The sequence below is a fragment of the Setaria viridis genome, chromosome 9, assembly GCF_005286985.2.
Source record: "Setaria viridis chromosome 9, Setaria_viridis_v4.0, whole genome shotgun sequence".
NCBI classification, from domain to species: domain Eukaryota; kingdom Viridiplantae; phylum Streptophyta; class Magnoliopsida; order Poales; family Poaceae; genus Setaria; species Setaria viridis.
The window spans coordinates 50,341,394-50,366,910 of NC_048271.2; the positions used below are offsets into that span (position 1 = coordinate 50,341,394).

Below are 25,517 nucleotides of genomic sequence, written 5' to 3' on the forward strand. Positions count from 1 at the left end.
ATTGGTTTGTATACCCTTTTTCAAAAAAATATTGTCATATATAACTCTTTTAAATAAAAATAGTTTATTTTTATTTGTTAAAGTAGCATATAACATTATCTACGAACAGTTCGGAAGGAAATTTAAAAAAACAGGTGCAGTGGTCCAGATATAGCGTATCATACGCGAGGGCGGCTGCTGGCTCACCTCACGGCAGAGACGTCAACCAAACAGGATAGCACCTGCAGGCCGCATAAATGGCGGTGTGGGTACAGCTCTCATCTCATGAGGTCTGACGGTGACTGCCCAGCAATGGCGTACATACACACCAGGCCGACGGATGAGACGGACGACGCGTTCAGAGCGTTAGCTTCGTGCATGACGCCTCCTAACCCCCAACTCCAAACAGAGACAGCCCTCGCCATCGCCACGCGTCCTGACCTTGAAAATCCGATCTCGGCGGCTACTGCACCTCATACTACTGTTCCTCCACGCGGGGAGCAGGCGTGCTGTATTCTTGTTCTTGCAAATGTTGCGCCATTATTTGCCAACAATGAAACCAAGACACGAGGCTGAAATATTGTCCTATAGTTTTGGTCTTTTGGAGAAAAAAATAAAGCAAAGATTCATGCCTGAGCTGTTGGTGACGCTATCAGCTTTGGCTCAACTAAAAGCAGCGCCGGCCACAGCTGGGGTTCGTTTCGTCTACTCTGATTCTCTTCTGAAGTCTGAAGTCCAAACCATGGCCAAAGTGACTGTTGACGCAGGCACGTAAATATTCAATTGTCACAGTGCGGTTTGGACACCACGTAGACAAACGTTTCCTGGTCCTGAGCTTTTGATTGGCCCATTTCAGACTAGTACGTTAATGCTTGCACTGGCCCGAAGCGGACCACATTGCTACTGTGTGTTTATCTGCTCCGAGAAATTGGGAGATAGGGTGGTTAGTACAGATGAGCAGCTGTTCGCTTTCTCCATCTATCATTCTTCAGCACCTGCACTTCCAAAAAGCTTTGAATTTGGCTTAGGTCATGGAACGGCTTTTGTCAGGATCTCAACGTACTCCTTTATTTGCGAGCTCAACTCCTTCCTCATAGCTAACTCTTCGTTCAGTCCTCCAGCATTGCCCTCTGAAGTCTGAACCACTCCATTTCTATATTGTACAAGGAAAAGGAGTGCTATATCAGGGTTGCATTTCCAAATCTGCAAAGCACGCGTACTTGAAGCCATCAAAAGATGACTGGCCAGCAGGAGCAACTTGCCAGTGACACAGATTTCGTCCAAACGGAGCACGCAGCGCATCGTGCTACAGCGAATCGATCGGATCGAGCTGAGGCCAAGCATTCAAGGTTTTGCAGGTGCATTGTGATGCCGACCCGACACACGCGACTGCTGCAGTGGCTCCATCTATAAATCTGTCCTATATACCAGCACGCGTGAACAGACAAAAAAAAAACATCAACAACAAGAAGAGAAGTTTTACTGCTGCTTCCAGAAACCAGCCTGATCATGAGTTTTTGGCTTTGAGAACGAGCTGAGGATGGTTTTCCAGGGCAGGTGAACGACATCTCGCCATTTCTCAATCCTCTAACCTCTCCAGATGAGGGGAAACAGTTCAGTGCTTTGCCTGTGCATTGTGCGAGAATCGGGCGGGAGCGTTCATCTTGATCCAGCACAGCAGGGCTTTAATTGTGCAAGCAGAAGGTACCAGTACCAGCAGAGGATTGATTTGCACATGTGGAAGCTCTGAAGCCGTTGCTATCGCATCGTTCTGACCCGGTTTGGTGGCACGAGCAAGGTAGCCAAATCAGGCCAGCCATTGCATGTGTTGCCGTACATGCACAAGAAAGTTTAACCGCAGTCATATGAAGTACTACTGACCCGGATGTACTACATGACTGCAGACTGTGATGCTTGCTAGAGGTAAAAGGACACGGAGGGCAGGAGTCCTGCCAGTTCCCTCAATGCTCTGTGCTCCGATCTCTCTAGAAGGGACCCCCTTCTTTTTATTTTTGAAACTATAGAAAGACAAATTTCCCTTCCCCTTATTAGATTGTACTAAGTACTATTTTGATTACTTGTTTTTATGAATTGTGCAGAGGCTGAGAGGCCTGATCCAACTTTGGGTGCGGCCACAATGTGTGGGAAATATGCGCTGTGTTCATCTGCACCTCTCTGCCCCCTTTATCTCAAGCAAACGGCTGTACCTTGATTATGTACTTGGTATGATTGGTGTGAGATTCAGATGCAACGATTACTTCATATGAGCCTTGCTCATCACCGATTTTCCCTCCCTTCTCTCGTGCCTTTTTCCTTTTCCCAAACCACTGAAGCTCAACCAGTCCGCATCAGTTCGCTACTCCCGCTAGCATGGCAACGGCATGATCATGAAGGATTCCAACAAATGGCCTGGCAGCTGATGGAATTCGACTGCTCTCTCTGAAATTTAGCTACTCCTTTTTTCATCAATTGAGTTTTGACGATAACAATTTGGAGTGGCGCAATTCACAACCACAACCAACACTTGTCTCCCTCTCCCTGGACGGAACAGTGCGGCCTTGCTAATGCTACCAACAACACGGTGCGCGGTCGTACCCTTGGCCGTTGGCAAATGGCCGATCGACATCGCCATTAACTGCCGGTCCAAGCTGCGCCAGGCAAGCCGCGAAAGCCGTAGAGTACCTTCCCGTTCCTGCCCACCAACGGCTTCCTCCGCGCACCGGGACGACAACCTGATCGACCCATCCCCACCACTTGATCGTCGCACACCGATCCTCGCGTGCGCTACAGTTCGTCACGCACCCGTACGTTCAACCGTCGTCTCCTCACCCCTCGCTAAATCCTCGCTGTTTTCCCGAAATTGCTTACCAAAACCCCGTGCGCGCGCGTGCCCGAAGCTGCAGTGCTGCAGGCGGATGCGAGCGCCGGAGCACCGGAGCCGGAGGCAGGCAGGCCCCCGCCCCCAGTGGCCAACCCCTAACTCCTCCGGTTGGTGGCGGTAGCCGGGCTCTCATTTAAACTACCCATCTGCCCCGGATTTAATTACGGGCGCCCCCTTTCCCGGCTCGCCCACTATATTAAGACCCCACCACGGCACCACGTCTCCTCCGCAAACAAACACCCCAACTCGCCAGGCCAACGTACCCCCACACAAAACACCGCGACGCAGCGCCCCGGTTCTCCCTAGCTTCCCACTGCGCCCAACGCACGGCACGCGGTTGCAGCAGCGTCCGCGAGTTCCCTGCGGAGAGCAGAGGCCAGAGGCGCCAGGCAGGGGTAGCCGTGAGCGAGCGGCAGGGAGGGAGAGTGATCGATCGACTAGTGAAGTGAGCCGCGCCGCGCGAGGGCGGGGGGCGCCATGCCGGGCGGCGGCGTGTTCTCCGGGTCGGTGAACCTCAAGTACGTGAAGCTGGGGTACCAGTACCTGGTGAACCACTTCCTGACGCTGCTGCTGGTGCCGGTGATGGCGGCGACGGCGCTGGAGCTGGCGCGCCTGGGCCCCGGCGAGCTGCTCACGCTGTGGCGGTCGCTGGAGCTCGACCTCGTTCACATCCTCTGCTCCGCGTTCCTCGTCGTCTTCGTCGGCACCGTCTACGTCATGTCGCGCCCGAGGCCCGTGTACCTGGTGGACTACTCCTGCTACAAGCCCCCCGCCAGCTGCCGGGTGCCCTTCGCCACCTTCATGGAGCACACGCGCCTCATCAGCGACGATGAGAAGAGCGTGCGCTTCCAGACCAGGATCCTCGAGCGCTCCGGGCTCGGGGAGGACACGTGCCTCCCGCCCGCCAACCACTACATCCCGCCCAACCCCAGCATGGAGGCATCGCGCGCAGAGGCGCAGCTCGTCATCTTCTCCGCCATAGACGACCTCGTCCGACGCACGGGGCTCAAGCCCAAGGACATCGACATCCTCGTCGTCAACTGCAGCCTCTTCTCACCGACGCCCTCGCTCTCCGCCATGATCATCAACAAGTACAAGCTCCGCAGCAACATCCGCAGCTTCAACCTCTCCGGCATGGGGTGCAGCGCCGGCCTCATCTCCATCGACCTCGCCCGCGACATGCTCCAGGTAATAATTAGATATATTAATCAACGAATCATACTCAATTCCGAGCTGATCTTGCTTGTTCTTTATCACTAATAAAGCTTGACTCGGAGTAAGTGAGTAAAACCACACAGAACTAATCGTCCGATTGATTGATCACTTGTTAGGTGCACCCGAACTCGAACGCGCTCGTGGTGTCGACGGAGATCATCACGCCCAATTTCTACCAGGGCACCCGGCGCGACATGCTGCTGCCCAACTGCCTCTTCCGGATGGGCGCGGCGGCGATCCTGCTGTCGAACCGGCGCCGCGAGGCCCGGCGCGCCAAGTACCGCCTGGTGCACGTGGTGAGGACGCACAAGGGCGCCGACGACCGCGCGTACCGGTGCGTGTACCAGGAGGAGGACGACCAGGGGTTCTCGGGCATCTCGCTGTCCAAGGAGCTCATGGCCATCGCCGGCGACGCGCTCAAGTCCAACATCACGACCATCGGCCCGCTGGTGCTGCCCATGTCGGAGCAGCTGCTCTTCTTCTTCCGGCTGGTGGGGCGCAAGCTCATCAACAAGAAGTGGAAGCCCTACATCCCGGACTTCAAGCTGGCGTTCGAGCACTTCTGCATCCACGCCGGGGGGCGCGCCGTCATCGACGAGCTCCAGAAGAACCTGCAGCTGTCGGCGCGGCACGTGGAGGCGTCCCGGATGACGCTGCACCGGTTCGGCAACACGTCGAGCAGCTCCCTCTGGTACGAGCTCGCCTACATCGAGGCCAAGGGCCGCATGCGCCGCGGCGACCGCGTGTGGCAGATCGGCTTCGGCAGCGGGTTCAAGTGCAACAGCGCCGTCTGGAAGTGCCTCCGCAGCATCAAGACGCCCACCAACGGGCCATGGGACGACTGCATCGACCGCTACCCCGTCGACATCCCGGAGGTCGTCAAGCTGTGACCGATGAGGGAGCGAGCTCGACCGCCGCCACCGCCGTACTGTACCTGTACGTCCCGCGAAGCATTTCGCTTAAAAATCTGAAGCTTTGTCCTGTTTCTTGTTCTTTCTTCTTCGTTCTCTTCTTCTCTTCGTTTTTTTTTTGGCTATTGAAAAGGGTAAAGATCCATACTTTGGTCGCTGGATGTGTCACACAAGGGATGATCATCACAGGAGATTAAATTAGTTGTTGTTGGATGCGTGTTGTCAAAATTGTCCTATGCCAGGGATTGGGTGGTTTTGAACTTGGATGGGAACGAACCGAGCACTTGTAAATTGTAATCCATGTTGTAACAGGTGAAAGGGATACATGCATTCTCCTGATAGTTATTGGAGCCAATCATCCCCGCTTGCTAATTTCCTGTCAATTGCTTGTGGAAATAGTCTATCATGTGATATCGACTGGGATCAAGTGATGCGTTGGAGTATCATTGAGATTGCCACGTGGAGCTGCTGTTGGGAGATAGCGCTGCTGATTAATGCTTATTAGCTGCTGGCATTTGCTTGCCAGTTGTTTATAAGCGCGAACACGAGCTACTCATGATCTATCGATTTTTTATAACAAAAAGGGTCATATATTCACTAGGACCACTTGGCGCTTGCACGCTGATTAAATCGATTACGCAGTTCAAATTCAAATGGTTACTTGTCAGAGTTTTTTTGTTGCTGTTCTTCACGCTGATACTGGAAGTTTTTTTTTTTTGCATGACCGATGTGAGGCAAACTTAAGGCCATCAGTTCATCACTTGGTACAACTCCGTGCACCTATTTTACACGAGAAGAATAATAATGGAAATGATTTCTGATCCTGACTTGGATGTGGCTGCACATGCGTTTTATATCCCTTGAGCCTCCCTTTTAGTGTCCGAATTTGCTGTACTACCAAGAAAAGTCCAACCTCTTTTCTGGTAACCCCAAGTTAAATGCAATGCGGATGCGGTTGGCATGGCGACAACCATCCCGGAACAGGTTCTTCCTTGAATAGCAGGGCAGGGTCACCTCTGCTCCAGTGCTCCTGGCTCCTGCTCCACCTCACAACATCTCGGAGCTCCTCTGCATTCATGACAAGGAGCAGCTCCGCTCGCCTGAAGCGCATCCCGCAGCGCAGGGCGGCCTCACGTCACGCTCGGGCACGCGGCCATCCTCACCGTGCCATCCATGTCGCGTGCCGGGCTGATCGGGTCCTGATTGCGAGGCGCACGGCGGGTGGGTGGGTGCGCATGCGCACGGGCTGGCACTGGCAGGCGAGCCGGGCAGCTGTGTTCTGGTGACAACCAAGCCGCGTGGTGTCTGTGGTTGGGTTGGGGTGGCAGTTAATGGCCGACCGGCACCGGCCGGCCATCGCACGGGAGGTGCCAAGCAGGAGAGGAGGCTCGGCCTCGGCGGCTAGCCGATTGCGTGGCCACGGCGCTGCCGCAATCGGCTAGCCGCTGGCCGGTGCTCGCTCGTCGTCCAGGGCCGAGCAAGTTTAATAATACTAAAAAGAGACGGTGGGGGCAAGGGCCATGGGTGGGGTGGGGGGTAGCGTAGCGTCACCCGGCGGGCAGCTAGCTCTAGCGCACCGCCTCGGCCGCTCGCTCCCGTCGCGTCGCGGTTGGGAGGCGTTAAATGCGTTGGCTGGCGCCGGGTTGGTGTTGGTTGGGCGGCCGAGCCAGCCGCCAGCCTCTTCCTCCTCTTTCTCTCCCGCCTGGCACCGCACCGCACCGCGCCGCGCCACGGCCGGGGGTGTTGTTTGTTCGGTTGGCGCGAAAGGGAGCGGGAGTTATTATGAGGCGGGCGGAGCCAGCGAGCGCGTCGCTGTTGCCGCTGCTGGACGGGGGCCGTGGAGGCTGTGCTGGCAACTTGGCAAGGGGAAGGGAAGACGGGCAACCGGGGCGACGAGACCCCTTTCCCGGCGCTCGGCTCGGCGGTGGTGGTGTGGCACGTAGAGCCGGGCCAGGCCGGGATCGGTTGACATGGACAGGACCCGTAGGAGTACTCAATTCACACTGTTCGGTGAGCAACTCCTATCGGAGAAACAGCGCTGTCAAGCATTAACTTTGGATGAGCACAACCGTACGAATTTCGGACCCCGAAATAGCAGCAGTGACAGTGAATAAAACGGTAAACGCATCGCTTCATGGTTCATGCCACTAGTAACTAACATTTTCTCCCCTCTCCCATCTTCTCATCCGAATTCTCCAGCCGTGTCTGTCAACGGAGGGACTCAGCTGTCAACAATGTAGGTACTAGCTGCAGTGCAGTACCGAACTCTTAAACGTTAATTTGCTTCAGCGGCACGTACTTTTGATGGTGCCATGCCCGTGAGTCCGTGACGAGACTCTGCGATGAACCGCTCGTACTTCTGCGCCCCATTTATGATGAACTCGTGAGAGCAAGCTAGAAACCAGATCATCATTTCTCCACCTTGAAGTATCGCGATCAACACTGAATTCAATTTTGTGAACCACACGCATTGCACGATAAATTTGACAAGCATGAGCAACACTTGGATTGATGATGATGATGATGAGCTTCTACTGTGCAAAGATCACTGTGCCTAAGCAAACAAAAAGCTAACTTTCCCGGTTTTTCTATAAAAAGATTCTGGGCAACAGTTGACAAGCATAAGCAACGAATGCTAACTTCCTGCCGCAAAATTTGCTGGACGTGGCAGCAGTGAGCATTCGTGTTCTACCTTCTCACACACAAGGTTCATGAGAAAGAGATGGTCCCTTTTGGCTGGGGAATCTCCTCGTCAGTGGCATGCAACATTTTTCGTTTGACACCAAACCAGCATGACGCACTGACAAGGAAAGAAACAATTTGTCACATGCAGTCAAAAGGAAACCTTACTTGATAAGCATGGGTTCAGCAGTATGATTTCAATACGATATCATGATATCCCTGTAACTGCACTGCAATTTCCCAGCATTATCTGTTTCTAGTACCGTTGTACTGCATCCATCAGTCAACACAGACTTCAGATTTCAGAAGGATGCTTCTGATAAAACTTCAAAGTGTCTCCACAGGTCCGTGCATACATATTCAAATACTTGCAGCTATATTAGACTTCAACTGCTTAAGAAATGTGTTACAAAGTTGATTCGTAGTTTGTTAATCTGGTGTTAAACTGTTAAGGATTAAATAAACACCAATACTGGTCAAAGTGTTGACATAAATCGATACAACATTAATAGGAAATCAGTGGAACAGATTTATTAGATGGTTTGACTTTAAGTAATGACTAACTGCATTTTCTAAAAGGAGGTCTGTTTCCAGTTTTGACTTGGACAGCACAAAAAAATGATTCCTAAAGAAATGATGAGTAACAGGATCTCGGGTAGAACAGACTGAGAGATAATTCAGCAAGTTATTTAAGCAAATGAAAAAGAGAACAGACCGATAAACTAGTAAATAACTAGAAATGTCAAGAAGGGAAAGGGATAACAGAGAAGTTTTTCAACAAAAGAGAGTACTGTAGTAGATCAGTACAATGGTTATGGAGATATCAATAACATCTTACGAAAACAAAGGCACGGAACCACAACTTTAATATCCCAAAGGGAACTCACGTTCAACTGGTAAGGATTATTCATAGTGGGTGAGGGTGCATGCGTGTATGTGAGCGTCGGCAATGCACTGCGTTTTGAAAAGAAAAACTTAGTATCCCAGTGGCTGTGCAAGCATACTGTTTATAATTCATCAATAACCCTATTTCCATGAGGCTTCAAAAAAAAAAGGAAGGCTTAATTCTTTTCTAGAGTGACCGTGTTATACATGCTGTTAATTAGATTAAGTCAAACAAGTACCAGTTGTAGACCCTACCATAGTGATATAGTGCAGAGGTGCTACAGAAAATCACTATTGCATGGAACATGTTAGCTATACATTCTCAATTAACAGGCAACTCAATAAATCTATAGACCTATAAGCACCATCCTAAAGTAGCTTCTTCCAATACGCATCATTGTGGATCAGTTATGTTGAAGTGTAGTCTTCATGAATTGTTAAATGCACACCGAATGATGTGTGGTATGTCCCTGTATAATAACTGGATATTTTTGTTAGAAGATGAACAGCGCAGCATGCATGCCTGTCTTTGTCCAGAAATCATGAAAGGTGCACATGCAGGATTAAAAAGTAGACTGGTTTACATCAAGGTATCAATGAAGATGCCAAAATGATGTTCCTTTTATTTTATGATCAGATAATACAAATTTCTTTTACTAAAGGGACTTCTAACTCAATGAAATGTATTTTCTTTGAAAAAAAATACATTGATCAGGACATAACACCAGAGGAGTATAAGCCAACCATACTTATAGAAGCAGAGAGAAAGGTGCATCAGCATTAGCATTCGCTGTTATGGACAGCTGAATGCATGTTGAGCTAATGCCATCAAGCCACAGGCATCTAGAAATCTAAGGGCAAGGATTCTGGTTTTATAGATTATCTTTTTGGAAGTGGATTTACATTCAGCCTGATCTATGGGTTTCTTTTTACACATATGATTACAGGCTTTCATTGAAAAAGATCTCCAGAAGCACCAGGGCATATCACACAGCGATGTTGTTCACATTTCACAAAAAGGGGCAGAAAATAACCACATATCGCATAGATACAAAATTCATGATATACGAATAACCAAGAGAAAAAGAGAGCAATAAGAATATGCTAAAGGAAAGGGAAGAAGAGAAGTACATCATATAGGAATCTATGCAGAGGCGCCATCAGATTCAATAGCGCTGCCTTTTTTCTTGGCAAAGTACTCCTCTGCACGGGCTTGGTTCTTCAGATAATTCTGTGAAAGCCATTTCTTCCGTTTAGGCAGTACAGTCAGGTTACAACCAGCTGCCTCGAGCTTCTCTTTAGCCGCTGCTGAGAATGCTCCAGCCTTGATGTTCAACTTGACTGATACATCACCATCTCCTAAAATCTACAGACAGTTGAACAAAGAGTAAGCATGCAGGCCAAACAAAATCCGATTGCAAAAGTAACCAGGTAAAAATACTAGAGTAATGTTATAGCACATGTGTTTGCTGGAAGTCCAGAATCCAGATACTACTTCATGTTAATGTTAGCAGATATTGGAAGACTATAGTTATTGTAGATCCTACAAATAGCCAATGGGACTATTGCCAAACTGTGCCAACAAAGCCATTCAACACTAGAAGGGGTACTCAACTACTCATCTAACACAAGCAGATAAAAAATTGATCCAGGACTTTAAGTCCTAGCAGATGACTTCTAACTTAAGTGACTAAACTTTGTATATACCATTAGCGCAGGTGAATTCAGAAATGATACAGCAGCATTTAAGAAGTAAAACAATAGCACAGGTGAATTCAGGAAAGATACAGCAACATTTAAGAAGTAAAAAAATAAGAACACTGATCACTCGCTCCAACAACAAATACAAATAAAACTCTGACTGCACTTTGATTCTTTGCTTCAAATCGTGGGTACAATAAGGTCATCCTGGACAGCAGGTTCGGACAACACGTTGTTCTCACTGGCCAAGAGCTAAACTAAACCCTTGAAAGTTGAAGGCACTCGTATTTTGGGATGCATTAATTCGCATCACAAATACCATTCCACAAAACAAATTTTAAGAAAGCAACAAAAGAGTAATCATCATATATACCTTCAGTGGAAGCTTCCTTTCCCTGCCTGATGGATTGATCAAACCCCGGGATTTCAGGGTCTCCAGTGATATCTCGTCACCATCTTTGAACCCACCACGCACTATGTCTTTTAAATTGAATGGCACATACTTCGGCAACCCAATGTGCATTCCTGAAAAGGCATGGTGGAACTCGCGTCAGGCAACTTCTCAATTACCGCCGTTTCCACAAAAATAACTCGCATCAGGTAACACAATGGATTATGTGCCTTGAATTTAGTATGGGCAATGTCGACGCTGAACAAGTATTTGCCTGTACCAGAGAGTGGCTTCAATTGAGCGGATTAAGGGAAGCTTGAATCGAGCAACTCACCGCCGGCAATGCCGCGTAGTTTGGGAATTCGGCGGTAGAGCGGCATCTGCCCTCCCTCGAACCCGCGCCGGACGCCGGGCCCCGAGCGCGATTTCTGCCCACGCATCCCGAACCCGCAACTCGCGCCCTGGCCCGCCGAGATACCGCGCCCCTTCCGCTTGGGCCGCCGCCGGGATCCCTTCTGCGGGCCCAGGTTGTCGAGCCGGAACTTCTCCGTGGGCGCCGCGGCATCTGAGGCCTCGGCTGCCGCCGCAGCGCCGCTGCAGACGACGGTGACGCGCTGCGGCGGGCGCGCGCGGAGCGGGAGGGCGCGGGGCGCAGGCCGTCGGCTGGTGAGGATTCCGGGGGCGGCGGCGAAGGGGGAGGAGGTGGACGTGGAGGCCGGGATGTGGAGGAAGGTGGCGGTGGGAGCGAGGGAGAGGAGGGTGATGGAAGCCATGGCTGCCGTTGGAGCGGCGAGCGAGTGTGGATAGAAGCGGATAATTGCGGTTTGGGACAGAGATAATAAGGACGCCATGGGCCTCTCTCCCTTCTATTTTGGGCTTGCTCATCAAATAGCCTTGGCCCACCCAGAACGCGAGAAATTCTCCAAAAAAAAAAAAACGGCGTTCCAAACGGATATGGGTTACGGGTTACCCTTGCGAAACGTTTACAACCAGGAAAAGCGGTGAAAATGTGAAATGCAAAAGGAACAAACAGAACTTATATACAAAGGTATAAATTAATGGAAAGAAAACTCATGTACAAAGGCAGACACATGCTGCACAGGACGGCTTCAGCAGTCTGCGATGTCTACCGTCTAGAAGTTGAAAGGTGCATAACACAAACCAAGGTTTTAAATCTCCGGCTATAGCAATTTAAGCAGCATCATTTAGCTCCACTATTAGCTGTTTTATATTCCTACTACTAAACCCCATAGCCGGAGATTTAAAACACTGGTATTTACAACCATTAACATTGTACTATATCCAGGCTTCAGTTATAATGAACTAACAAGAAACTCTTGCACTCAACCATCTGAAATGTCAACAATTTCACCTCTAATTGGTGAATCCAATGGAGAAGACACAGATTCATGGCCAGCTTGATTTCCAGCAACTCCATTACTACCCACCGAATGAATTGGCCAGGATATTTCTTCAGGCTGAGAAGCTGGCACAATTTCAAGTTTGCTGTTGTCCCCTGGATCTTGCAAGCAAGAACCACCTGTGTGAGAAGTTGAGTGTCCAGACTCAACATAATTGCGGGATTCCCTGGCTATAGAAATTTCATGTATTTTTTGCCGTCGTCTTCTTTCTGTTCGCTTATTGACCAATGGCACCTCATCTTCATCCGACTCACTATAACAATAGTAATTCAACCACTCAATTATTACCGAGTATGAACCATCCAGCTTGCTTTGTTTCCTTTTCTTCCGTCTGCTGCACTCTTGGTTCTCTAGTACAGCTGTTCGTGGACGTTTTGGTGCCTCATGAACAGCTTCTGCCATTTGAAGGTCAAAGCAAACATCCTTTGAAAATTTGATTTTCTTGTTAGACCTATCTCTTGAAGAGGAATCCAGTCCTGAACAGCCAACTGCATTATCAGTAACATGAAGGAACCCAGCAGAGGCATCTTCCCGCTCATTTTTGTTGCTTCTTCTGCCCTGATCTGATGTATGTGTGAAGTGCCAACTTTTGCAGACAGCTTCGTCAGCCTTGCCCTCGGTGAGTGCTTCTTCCGCTGAGATTATCAGAAACAATTAGCAATTTAGCAACTCCACTAGAGCTCACATTTTAGATTTGCAAACTGACTTACTTTATAACAGAATATGATGTTATAATTTAAACACGTAGGCCTGAAGTTAATTACCTTTTGGACCTCCAGGTAATGATTCTTGAACTCTACAATAGCTACCCGAGCACTGCTGCTTGTGTCTGCAAGCCAAACATCCAAATACATTAATATGGATAGTCTAAAATATTCAAAGCATGAAACTGACACATCCTTATTTGATAAGGTGTTAAAATCCAAATTGTTATTATACTTTTGATATAACCCAAATATAGTTGTTGGACTTGATGTTATCCAAATCGGGATATCTATTATAATTACTACAGCTGAACTATTATCCTAAACCAATAACTCCATACATATCCTGCTAACGCTTTATTTAGTTAGGTGACAAAGCTCAATCATGTTGCTTCTCTTGACCTCTTCCGTTACAAAATTGGGGGAGACCATGACTTCAGAGTTCAGATGCATTAAGATCCAACTGAGTCTAGATGTCTACACCTGGTATACATCCTAACCCTTGACCTTCTTTTTTTTCGAGGATCCATCGAATTCCTGTATGAATAAATGACTTAAGAAATGGCTAGACAACTACTCAATTCGAACTTGACTATTTCTGCCACTAAAATGTAGATCAACAGTTGCCTCATTGCATGTATAAAGCCTATGTCAAACATGTGCCAGTATGTGTCTGTCATTGTATTCTATTGGGCAATAAATATTGCCCCTAGCCCAAGAGAATCAAGCCACTGTTCTTTGCTGAAAACATCCACTGTTATCTTAGATTTCTGTGGTCAATCAGATGCACTCTTAATTTTACCTAGTAGGCAAGTAACACCAAATATGCAATGAAGTGCATATGCATATACATACCTGTGCCAGTGACACTTAGAATTTTGACATGGGTCATCGGCACCTTTTCTCTCAATGCAGTCATTACCAGAAGGAACTTTCATCATGATTGACTTGATCAAATCTCCACAGCTTTGACACTGCACAGATCGCTAGCTGTTAATGTGAAAAATATAAGTTAAAGTTTACTTATTGCAGTCCTAATTCTTACCTTGTAGTGATAGTATTTCTTTCTGATCTCATGGAGCAGTGTTATGCTGTAGCCACCAACTGGTCGCTGAATGTAATTAATTAATGGAGTTAACAAGAAATATGTAAGTTAGGACTAATTGACAGTTGATGCGTGGCTTATACTTACACGGGGATCTGCTACAGAGCTCAAATTGATTTTATTCATCAGTTTCCGAAATTTTGCACCATGATCACTGCTTGTTCACAATTTCAAAATGGGTCAAAAGGAAATTACAAACTTAGATTAGAGGTATATTAAAAAAATACAAGCTGCCATCGAACAAGTACCTGTGGTCACTGTTATTGTCTTTGATGCAAATATAGGCATGAATCATCTCATGAAGCAAAGCATTCTTCAGATCAGATTCATCATGACATTCGCATAAGGATTTGGAAAGAAGTATAATACAACCACCACCTCCAGGATAATAGTCACACGTGCTTACATCACTGCAGGAGGAGAATTATGAAAACAAAAAAAATACAAGAATCTTCAAGCAAACTCAGCTAATGAGTGCATCAATCGCTTACTTAAGGGTGGTAAACTACATACGATTAATTATGATTCTATGACACATTTCATACTTCAGAAATCCATTTATTGTAGTACCAAGTTAGTGACCTGATGTTAAGATCATTCACCCTATGTATGGATAAAGTTCCGCATTTTATGTGGTGGATTTAAGATGTACTGTAAGCAAAACTTTCAGCTATGACACAATGATCGAGGGACAGACCATGCAGCAACATCTTGGAAACATATGCAGGAAACATTTAATGTTATCCATCATAATTACACTGCTCAGCTATGCAAGAATAGGCTGCAAATGATCAAAGTGCAATATAAGAGAAATGCTCAGTATTTAATGATCCTATTAACATCTTTCGGCACAAACGAATCAGTCAATAGCATCAATCAATGATTGTTCCTTAATCACAAGTCTGTTATCAACTCGCTGGCCACTATAGTTTATGCAGTACAATGTACGCATTACTGTCTCTCAAAAGAAAATTCAATGAGACTCCAAATCTGTTTATCACAGATGATTCTTGAATTGGCAATGGGAATATTCTTCAATTGCAAAGCTGTCACAGATGCCACACCATATCAGTCCCGCCAAAATTTGTTACTTATATCTACAACACCATAACTGGAGAAAATTTCCCCGCCAAAATCTATTACTTATACCATCTTTCCAAGCAATCAAAATCCAGATTCATCAAAATAAACATAGCTTAGTTTACATTTCTTCATCAAACCATCATGACGAATGCAACCACAAATCATAAATTCAGGCCATAAAGCAAGCATATCATAATGTGTCGGTGATATACACTGTGAGGAAGTGCTACGCCTTTTTATCCATCCAAACAATGCCTTCAATGGTTCATACCTTGTGCAAAGGTAACAGTGCAAGGACCTACACCATTTTCCCTATCTCCTCTTTCCTCTTATTAAGAACCCAGGCATTTCGTGTGAAAAAGAAAAGGAAAACACCAGCATCAACCTAGGACATATATTATAAAAAAAAAACTAGGCCATCATGGCAACACTCCAGCAACAAAATTCACTAAATGAACAAGCAAATAAATAGAATATTCAGAGAATAGAAAGGGAGCTCCAGCCCTTATCCATGGTGCAGGGCATAGTGTCGGTTATGCTCAGGCATAGTGTTCCGTTGGATGCACTAAATTTAGTTATCACGAATTAATGGTTATTCTAGTGTGGGGATTGGACTGTTTTCTACAGAAACGAGACTGAGAATTACAGATTGATGGGGGATTGGAGAGGATAGCCCGTCTTGTACTTCCAGAGGGACCAAATCAGACTTCGTTTACGATAAGTTTCTCCCCCAAATTCATCGCAATGTATCAAATCTAGGCAGAAGAGATATGAAACAAGCAATAGCTTGCGACCACAAAGCAATCCATCATCCGAACCCTCGATTTCGTACCCCGGAAGTCGAACTCGCATGCCACTCAAAAACTCAGCAGAGGTGGGGGGGCACTTACCGATCGGGTAGTGGGTCCTCTGCCCACGAGACGGCGCACGACCCGAGGGAATCGCGGAAGTAGAGGGAGTTGTAGTGGCAGAATAGCTCGGAGATGTCCGGCGCCCCTCCGCTCTGCTCCGGATTCGAGCCCACCATGGCCGGATTTGGGTGAGACCAGGGGCGCTGGCCGCTGGCGACGAGGACGATGGAGGAGGGTTTAGGCAAAGCCTCCGGGGTCAGGGTCCTGAATCTGGATGTGTTTAGCCATTTGGCAGGGGGTGCTAGCTGTGTTGGTGAGGTGCTTAGCTCCATAAATACGAGATTACGATATTCCATTGGCAGCCTAAACGTGTTTAAAATAAAGAAAAAGGAAAAACTCAATTTTACTCCCTCACCTATCCATCCGCTTAACCCCGCACAATTTTTGGCACACTTTACTCCTTGAAAAAACTGGTCCAATCTACCCCTAATTAGATTTCTCTTTTTTATTTCTCTCTGTATGAGTTGAATTTTGAATTCAAATTTTGTGAGCAGATACAAAACATGATACTTTATGTTAAAAAATTATACTAAGATTTTTTCATGGTTATTTTCATATGTTAGGAACATTTAATACGAAATTGATTATCTAAGTATGAAAAATAATCATGAAAAAAATTTAATATATTTTTCTAACGTAGAGCATTATGTTACAAGTCAACTAACAAAATCTGAAATTAAAATACAACTTGTACGCGAAGGAAAAAGAGAGAGAAATAGATTGAATCAAATGAAATAGTTCGGGAAATTAAAGTGAGCCTAAATTTCATTTAGAGGTTAAGCAGATAAAATAAATAGATGGGAGGATTAAAATGAACTTTTTTGAATAAAAAAAGCAATACAGTAACGCGCTAAAGGTCAAAAGTCACCATTCTCACAAGTCAAATCTTTCGATGCAAAATCATCCTTCATGGTTCTTCTTTGGTGTTATATTAACATATTTGTTATGGTATGACCTTAAGTGCTCCATGGCCTCTTAATAAAAAAAAGGAGATATTGAGGTTGAGGAACTTATCCACGCGCCAAAATCCGTTACCTAGATCAGTTAGAGCAAACGGGGAGTACGAGGATGTTTATTTTCTAGCGACACTTTGCCTTATAACGAGCTAACGGTCTACATGGAACACTGGTATCGTATATATGTCTAAGGGTCTACCACAAGGTTTGGACAGCACTAAATATGGAGCTGGACATCGGATGCATCTGATATGGAGACCATGATGTAAGATGGCATAGTCTACATGAAAAGACAGGAACTAGTCGAGGATTAGGAAAGTACTCGTTGTAATAAGAGTAAAACTCCCCTAGTCGTATCCGACTATTATTCTTGTAACCAACCAATCTGTAACCCTGGCCCCAGCAATATAAGGCAGGGCAGGGACCCCCTCCAAAGCAATTCAATCCAACTAACACACAGGACGTAGGGTATTACGCAATCTAGCGGCTCGAACCAAGTCAACTCGGAGGCACCAGACCAAGCCAAGCTGGAGCTGAAGGTAGTCGGGTAGGACCCTCGGGAGGTCGTGACCACTGTGGGGCTAACCCAGAGCCTGAACGCCCAGTAGTAGACCTTTGCAACAAGATTGACGCCAGCCACGACGCCCGTACCATCATCGACGAACGGCGCCACAAGCGCAAGGAAGAATTCGAACACCTAGGAGATGATACTAACGGGTTCCCCACCTTCTCAAGACATGTGAGGAGGACAACTCTACCCAAAAAGTTCAAACCCTCGATGCTACTCACTGTTAGTACAAAGCAGCTGGGGAAAATGATGATACCAAAATCATCTACTTCCCCATCTGCATGGAGGCGGCACCACTCACATGGCTCGAATCATTGGATAAGAACTCCATCGAAAGGTTTGAGTCTAATCGCAATAAGGGCTGGAACAACAACAATAAGAATAATGGCCAACGCAATGACAAGGACCGCAACGATCGCCCCAACAATGATAACCAAAATAACTACTCGGAAGGTCACAACCGCAAACGCAAGTCAGACAATATTGTCACGGCAATTTTGCAGCCGTCCAAGAAAGGTGGCGGCAAGAATCAAGACAGACCCTCATTCAATGAGCTCCAGAAGAAACAATGCCCATGGCAGTCATACCACAACCACTCTGCGTTAGATTGTTTCAGTCAATGCAGAGTTATGAAGGACCTACCAAAACCATCTGGCTGCAAAGACAAGAGCAAGGCCAAGGAAGACGAAGACGATGGTGACAATGGCAAGTTTCAGAACCCATCCAACACCGTCAACGTTGGTGGAACCCCGGGTACTGCTACTAAGCGGTCCCAGAAGCTCACTCTTCGTGAGATAATGTCCATTGAACCTGCGACGCCAACGTTCCTCAAATGGTTCGAGGTGCCAATTACCTTCTCCAGGAAGGACCAATGGACTAGTTTCTCAGACCCAGGACAGCATCCCCTTATCCTGGACCCGGTTGTCGCTGGCTCTAGACTTACTAAAGTATTCATCGACGGCGGCAGTGGTCTCAACGTTCTATTCGTCAAGACACTGAAAAAGATGGGCCTTGACGTCATCGATATGCTCACCCCAACGAACTCTCCATTCTATGGGATCGTCCCAGGCAATGTGATTGTACCCCTCAGACAAGTGGTTTGCCAGTTACCTTTGGGACCAAAGAACACTACCGGACATAATACATATAGCTTGAGGTGGCGGACTTCGAAACATCGTACCACGCCATCCTTGGAAGACCAGCATTGGCCAAATTCATGGCCATCCTGCACTACGTGTACTTAGTACTAAAGATGCCATGACCCAAGGGAGTACTCTCCCTGCGCGAAGACTTTAAGAGGTCGTATGACTGCGACAGAGAAGCCGTGGAACTAGCAGCAACTACCCAATGATGCAAGTCTTCGCCGCATCCAAGAAGCTGTCTTCGACAGAGCTCGAGACTCCAGAAAAGAAGTTGGGGACAACCAAGGTTAATTTGGCAAGCAGATTAGACATCAAAGCCATTTACCTTGAGACCGGTGATAGCTCCAAGACAACCTTGATTGGCACAGGGCTGGATTCTAAATAGGAGAGCGCGCTCGTCAGCTTCCTCCGGACCAACCGAGACATCTTCGTGTGAAAACCAGCGGACATGCAGGTGGTGCCTAGGGAGTTGATCGAGCACTCAGCCAACGTGAATCCAAAAGCTACACAAAAAAGGCAACGCCTACGACGATTAACACAAGATAGAAGGGAAGCCATCAAGGAAGAGCTGGCCAAACTACTCGCAGTGGGCTTCATAAAAGAAGTCTATCATCCAGAGTGGCTCGCTAATCCCGTCCTAGTGCTCAAGAAAAACAACAAGGAGTGGAGAATGTGTATCGACTACATAGACCGCAACAAGCATTGTCTAAAGGATCCCTTCGGGCTCCCTAGAATCGATCGAGTCATTGACTCCACAGCTAGATCCACCCTCCTCTATTTTCTCGATTGCTACTTGGGGTATCACCAGATAGCTCTCAAGGAGGAAAACCAAATCAAGACCATGTTCATCACCCTGTACGGAGCTTTCTGCTACACGACAATGTTTTTCGGGTGGAAAAACGCAGGCGCTACATATCAATGGGCAATCCAGGAGTGCTTCAAGAAACAACTCCACGCAACGTGGTGGCGTATGTGGACAACGTGGTCGCAAGTTTGTGAGAGTTTCGGTGGAAGCTCAACCCGACAAAGTGCGTCTTCGGTATGCCTTCTGGGAAACTATTCGGGTTCATCATCAGTCATCGAGGCATTGAAGCTAACCTCGAGAATATCTCCGCCATCACTGATATGCATGCCCCATCAGGCATCAAGGACGTCCAGAAGCTGACTGGATGCATGGCGGCCCTTCATAGATTTATCTCACGACTTGGAGAACAAAGCCTACCCTTCTTGAAACTACTCAAGCGATAAGACAAGTTTCAGTGGATTGAGGAGGCAGATCAAGCCCTACAAGCCATCGGTCCTCACGATGCCAAACCCCAACGAAGACTTTTTCTTTACATCACCACAACTACTCACATGGTCAGCATGACGTTGTGGTTGAAAAAGACCGGAACCAGACCATGTATTCAAAGTATAGAGGCCTATCTACTTTGTAAGCGAGGTGCTGTCAAATTCCAAGACTAGATATCCACCAGTCCAGAAGTTGTTGTACGCGATACTGCTCACCTCGCGCAAGTTACGACATTACTTCCAGGAGCATAAGATCTCCATCGTCATAGATTTCCCTATCAGAGAAATTCTTCACAATCTGGATGCAACAGGAAGAATATCTAAGTGAGCAGTAGAACTCGGAGCGTGGTCCCTGAAATTCAAATCGAGGACTACAATCAAGTCCTAGGCCCTAGTCAATTTCGTGGCAGAGTGGCGGGAGAATCAACTACCAACGCCTGCAGAGCATCCAGTGCACTAGGTCATGTATTTCGATGTATCACTCAAGCTCGAAGGCATCGGTGTAGGAGTATTCTTGATATCTCCCAAAGGCGAACAACTCAAGTACGTCCTGCAAATCTTCTGGGAAGTGTCCAACAACGAAGCTGAATATGAGGTGCTTCTGCACGGGCTCCGCCTGACAGTATCGCTAGGAATAAAGTGATTGCTGGTCTACGACGACTCACTGGTGGTGATCAATCAAGTCAACGATGAGTGGGACTGCCACAAGGAGAACATGGACGTATACTGCCTAGAAGTATGCAAGGTAGAGAACAAATTCTCTGGTTTGGAGTACCACCATGTCGCCCGCGACAACAACGTTGCTGCGGACGTCCTATCAAAACTTGGATCTACTCACACTTAAGTTCTAGTAGGAGTTTTCGTCCATGAGCTACACAAGCCATCCATAACGAAGCAGGCACCATCAACAACCACTGATCGAGATCCTACCATGACAGATCGGAAGGTTATGATGATCGATGTAGACTGGACTGCTCCCTTCATCGATTATATCAAAGAGCACAAGCTACCCTCAGACAAGACAGGGGCAAAACAAGTCTCACGGCGCAGCAAGAACTATGTTCTAGTTAAAGACAAGCTTTACAAAAGAGGTGTATCGTCAGGAGTACTCATGAAGTGCATCTTACGGCAAGACGCCGAGGATATACTGGAGGAGATACACAAAAGCATTTGCAGCAACCACGCGTCCTCACACATAATCGTGGGTAAAACTTTCAGATTAGGGTTCTATTGGCCTACAGCTCTCGCTGACGCCGAGGAACTAGTCCGCCGATGCCAAGGGTGCCAATTATTCGCCAAGCAGCAGCACGTCTGTAACGACCGACCCCTAACCTTTCCCGGTTAGGTTTGCTCTCAGCCCTTAACCTCAGTCAGTGCTCTGTTGACCGCACCTAAGTGCTCAGTCTTCCGCCAGTTCCGACCCCTGAGGTCCGACCCCTACCGCTTCGTTCCTTTCCCGACCCTGGCGAGTTCCGCCCTCCGTCGGATCCGGCTGATCTTCCTCACCCGTCCGATCTTTTCCCCCGGTGGACCCGCGAGATCTTTTCCAGATCCCCCGCGTCAGCCGCACTCGAGTTGCATGGCCGCCTCGGAGCTTTCCTGCCGCGTGGCTCGTCTTCTCCGACGCCCCCGCTCAGTTTTGTCTCTGGCAAGCGACCAAGTGGGTTCCCGCGCCCTTTTTTTTCCCCAATGGCAGCGGAAGCCCTCTGTACCCCTTTCTGCAGACCCTCGTCTCCCGCGCCCATCATCGCGATACCAGATCCCGGCATCGGAGACCGATGTCGCCCGTCTTTTCCGTCCCTTCCAGCAACAGTTGCGCCGCCCGGTCGTCGCTACGCGACGATTCCCCAACCGCCAACCCCGACCGCGGCCGCGACAGTTCCTTTCCCCGCTCTGTCAGAAGCCGCCCGACAATCTGTTGTTCCGCGCTCTCCCCCGTGCCGCGTCCGCTTGTTCTCCCACCTGTGCGCCCTCGATCCTAGCGCCATTTAACCGGTCGCTTCTATCACCTCTTCCGCACGACGACGCCCGCTCTACGCCAAATCCCAACCACCGGTCTACCCGCGCCTACGCCGCCCTGACGGAGTAGCGCAATGATCGCTGGCGTCACCCCCGGAGTTCTGCAGCACCGCCCGGTTTGCTCAATCGCCGCCACGGCAGAGCACTCCATTGCTTCTCCCCGGCCTTCGCGCCGCTCCCCTTCTCTCTCTCCGCGACGTTTCCGTTCCTCTGCCCCAGCAGCTATAAAAGGAATGCCCCCATCGCCGGAGTTTTCCTCCGTCTTTGTTGCTCTTAGCTTTCTAGCTCCCTGCTCAAGCTTCTAGCGCCACCCACCCAGTTCCTGAAAAGTTCTTCTCCCAGTTCCTTCTCAGTTCATCCAAGTCACCAGCAGCGTGCTCCCTTTGTGCTGCGTAGAGCTCTCTTGTGATCCGCAAGAAGCGCCGCCACCAGAGCATCACCAATCTTAGTCCCTGCTTGAAGCTTTAGTTCCCCGCCCAAGTCTGCCTCTTCCCGACCCCAAGCTTTCCTTTCAGGAAGAAGGTGAGTGCCGACCCTAAGTCCGTCTCGCCCGACCCCTCCTATCCGCCGACCCCAGTTCCGTCTCGTCCGACCCTGTCTGTTCGCCGACCCTTATCCGCCTCGCCCGAGGGCTTGGCTGTGATCTTTTTCTTCAACTCGAGGGTGTATGTGTAAAACGTGGGAACCCTTCAGCGCCTACGCCTGCGGATCCCAGTTATCACATCCTCTAGTTCAAGGATCAGACCACTAGTTCCCTTCCTACCCTTACCTGTTGATCATCATCAGCTCTCTCCAACAACCTCAACCTCCTGCTCTTTGTCGCGAGTTTCTGGGCTCAGGCGAGCCAGTGTTGCTGTTGAACTAACTGTCTAAGCTAACCCTTGCATTGCATTCGTGTAGAGCTGCACCTCGCCGACGGCTTCTACGAGCTTCACCCGGCACCAGAAGAAGAAGCTGTAGCTGAGCTCCTGCCCGCTGAAGTCGAAGTCGCCCCCGAAGCCGAGCAGTTCCAGCCCTCTTGGTTTGCAGGCAAGCCCCGGTTGCATAAAAATCCTACGTGTTCTTGCCAAACTTGTGCATGCCTTCCGAATAGCATGTTTGTGCATTTACGTCTAGGAGTTGTATGAAACCCTAGATGCATGACTTAGTAACCCTTGATATGAGCACTAGCTGTTGGACCGAGTAGCTGCATTGCTTAAATAGGAGACGGTAAAAGCCGAGTGATCTCCTGTCACTCGCGAGTTGTAGGAGTTGCATGTTTCCTCTCTGCTACAACTATAAGGACGATGGACGGGGCAGGGTTTGGGTAACACTTTGGTGGTCGGATGGTTGCCCCGTCTATCTATGAAAACTTGCTAAGGCCCGACAGTGGTGGTGTTCGTGATCAAGTGTTTGAAAGTACTAGCCTCATACTTAGTATGGGATGAGGAAGCCTAGTACCTGATTGAACCTAGACGTGAGCGGTCGCCCCATTGTTCTTGGAACGGAGTTTCCCCTGCTGGTTGTCGCACGTGGTGGCAAAGCGTGGTCACAGAACGGTAGAGACCGGGTCTGTGAAACCTTGCACCAAAGGAAATGGGCCCGACACGGGTTAGGGGATTGATGGGGAAGGCCGACACAGGAAGCGACCTCCGGGTGCGCGGATGTCGTGGGGCTAGGTTCACCATGCATGGTTAAAGAACTCGGATCGATTCGTCTGCCTCTCACAGTTTGAGATTACTTGATCTCTATGTCACCCTGAGTAAATGAGGAATCTGATGATGGCAATGTTGTTGTTTTTATCTACACACTTGATTGGCTCGATGTTTGCTTAGAATAAGTTGCACAACCTAGACTGGTAAGTAAATCTAGAATCGGAGCTAAAACTTGAAAGTAGGTTACTTAGTGCTTTTGGCAAAACAAACCCCTCAGCCAAGAAGCCTTGCATGTCTAGTTGGAAGAGTAGTTGGCTCCTCCCCGGTTAAGTCTTGTTGAGCTTAGTAGCTCAGCCTTGTTGTGGCTCCTGTTTTTCAGGTAAAGTTGCAGCTCCCGACCCCTCCCTTGTTGGCGCTTGGCCGCCCCAGCTTCCGCCAGGCTGGACGGTTGAGTGGGACCCCTCCTCGGACGGCGAGGAGAGGACTCAGTGATGTTCTGGTTGGCCTCGCCCGGACGTCCGACCCCGACGAAGTCTTCCGCTAGCTTTTCTCTGTTGATCTTTGTTGTAAACCCTAATGTTGGATTTTTATGATGGAACCAAAAATGAGTAAAACTCGTTTAAAAACCGTGGACTCGTTGTATTCTCTGTAACCGCTCGCCTCGTGTGGGTTGCTGAACTCGATCCTGTTTAAGTGGTTAAATCGGATGAAGTCCGACGGCGCTTCGTGTTGGCTTGAGTTAACCAGGGTGTCGCATGTTAGGCGGCTAAACTCTGATTAATCAAGCTAATCCGAGGTGGTTCCGCCACAACGTCCCTACCTACAAGTTGAGCACCATACCACCCTCTTGGACCTTCACGTGCTGGGGGGAGACATGATTGGCCCACGGCCCACCACGCCTGGAGGGTTCAACCGAGTTCTAGTGACCATTGACAATTTTACCAAGTGGATCAAGATGAAGCCAGTTACCTGCCCTAAAGCAGATAGAGTACTCGACTTCCTCGACGAGTTTGTTCATCACTACAGCTTCCCCAATCGCATAATCATAGACCTAGGTTTAAACTTCAACAACCATGGGTTCTTGGAATACTGCGAGAACAGTGGGATCAATGTCCGGTATGTCTCTGTCGCTCATCTGCGAGCCAATGGCCAAGTTGAGCACGCCAATGGGATGATACTGGAAGCTCTCAAGAAAAGGCTGAACGATATCGGAAACACAAAAGGAGGTAAGTGGCTCAAAGAATCACCCAATGTCCTCTGAGGACTCGGTACCCAGCCATGCAAGCCTATAGGGCAATCGCCCTACTCTATGGATCTCAAGTCATGCTGCCCCCTGATGTCATGTGGAAATCCCCAACAGTCGAGAATTATGTGGAAGGCACAATAGAAGAAACAAGGCGTCTAGACATTGACAGCCTTGAAGATGCTCGCTGCGCAACACTCACCCAATCCGCAAGATACCTTGAAGGGATCCACCGCTGTCATGATCGAAACATCAAAGAACGATCATTCAACATAGGCAACATGACCCTTCGTCGTATCCAGGACACTAAGAGGATGCACAAGTTCAACTCACCATGGGAGGGACCTTTTATTATCTCCAAGGTCATCGAACTTGGATCATATCGATTACAACACCCCTCTGGTGAAGACGTCGACAACTCATGGTACATCAAGCAACTCTGTCGATTCTATCCTTAATCTAGATTTACATAATCATGTAATTAGCCATCGACCCTAGTTGTAGATTTATAACTCAACAAAGTAGTCATATTTTTATCGTAATTCGACTACTTATTTTTGCCTTATCGTGGCTTGCAAAAGCAAGTTCGCAGTACTACTAGTGAGTTATTCAGCTCTCTAGGCAAAATCGCCCAATTGCGACTTGTAATAATAAGTCTGCAAAACTCCAACGAGCTATTCAGCTCCCCTGGCAAAATCGCCCAAATACGGCTTGTAATAGCAAGTCTGCAAAATTCTAATGAGTTATTCAACTCACTGGACAAAATCATCCGATTGTAGCTTGCAAAGCAAGTCTG

At 48.2% G+C, this 25,517-nt stretch overlaps 3 protein-coding genes across 3 annotated transcripts; 1 reads left to right on the forward strand and 2 right to left on the reverse strand.

The window, feature by feature from the left end:
• The first annotated feature begins 3,071 nt into the window (after positions 1-3,071).
• On the forward strand, positions 3,072-5,358 carry LOC117839347 (3-ketoacyl-CoA synthase 6). Its single transcript, XM_034719657.2, has 2 exons — positions 3,072-4,048; positions 4,192-5,358. Exons 1-2 carry the CDS (start codon positions 3,338-3,340, stop codon positions 4,963-4,965), a joined length of 1,485 nt encoding a protein of 494 aa, XP_034575548.1. The 5' UTR covers positions 3,072-3,337; the 3' UTR covers positions 4,966-5,358.
• Positions 5,359-9,537: 4,179 nt separating this feature from the next.
• Positions 9,538-11,464, reverse strand: LOC117838459 (large ribosomal subunit protein uL15c). The gene is made up of 3 exons (XM_034718500.2): positions 10,980-11,464; positions 10,628-10,779; positions 9,538-9,919 (listed from the first exon to the last, which is right to left on the reverse strand). Exons 1-3 carry the CDS (start codon positions 11,416-11,418, stop codon positions 9,698-9,700), a joined length of 813 nt encoding a protein of 270 aa, XP_034574391.1. The 5' UTR covers positions 11,419-11,464; the 3' UTR covers positions 9,538-9,697.
• A 217-nt stretch (positions 11,465-11,681) lies between these two features.
• On the reverse strand, positions 11,682-16,120 carry LOC117838458 (uncharacterized). The gene is made up of 7 exons (XM_034718499.2): positions 15,849-16,120; positions 14,124-14,285; positions 13,963-14,029; positions 13,816-13,881; positions 13,626-13,744; positions 12,831-12,895; positions 11,682-12,701 (listed from the first exon to the last, which is right to left on the reverse strand). Exons 1-7 carry the CDS (start codon positions 15,983-15,985, stop codon positions 11,989-11,991), a joined length of 1,329 nt encoding a protein of 442 aa, XP_034574390.1. The 5' UTR covers positions 15,986-16,120; the 3' UTR covers positions 11,682-11,988.
• Between the last annotated feature and the right edge of the window lie 9,397 nt (positions 16,121-25,517).

Excerpts from the sequence above, each read along its gene's own strand:
- LOC117839347 (XM_034719657.2), top strand. The coding sequence starts at position 3,338 with ATGCCGGGCGGCGGCGTGTTCTCCGGGTCGGTGAACCTCAAGTACGTG. Across the intron at positions 4,049-4,191 it reads TCGCCCGCGACATGCTCCAG|GTGCACCCGAACTCGAACGC; the intron begins GTAATAATTAGA and ends ATCACTTGTTAG.
- LOC117838459 (XM_034718500.2), bottom strand. The coding sequence starts at position 11,418 with ATGGCTTCCATCACCCTCCTCTCCCTCGCTCCCACCGCCACCTTCCTC. Across the intron at positions 10,780-10,979 it reads ACTACGCGGCATTGCCGGCG|GAATGCACATTGGGTTGCCG; the intron begins GTGAGTTGCTCG and ends ATGCCTTTTCAG. Across the intron at positions 9,920-10,627 it reads AAAGGAAGCTTCCACTGAAG|ATTTTAGGAGATGGTGATGT; the intron begins GTATATATGATG and ends AACTGTCTGTAG.
- LOC117838458 (XM_034718499.2), bottom strand. The coding sequence starts at position 15,985 with ATGGTGGGCTCGAATCCGGAGCAGAGCGGAGGGGCGCCGGACATCTCC. Across the intron at positions 14,286-15,848 it reads GAGGACCCACTACCCGATCG|TGATGTAAGCACGTGTGACT; the intron begins GTAAGTGCCCCC and ends CTCCTCCTGCAG. Across the intron at positions 13,745-13,815 it reads AGAAATACTATCACTACAAG|TGTCAAAGCTGTGGAGATTT; the intron begins GTAAGAATTAGG and ends CGATCTGTGCAG.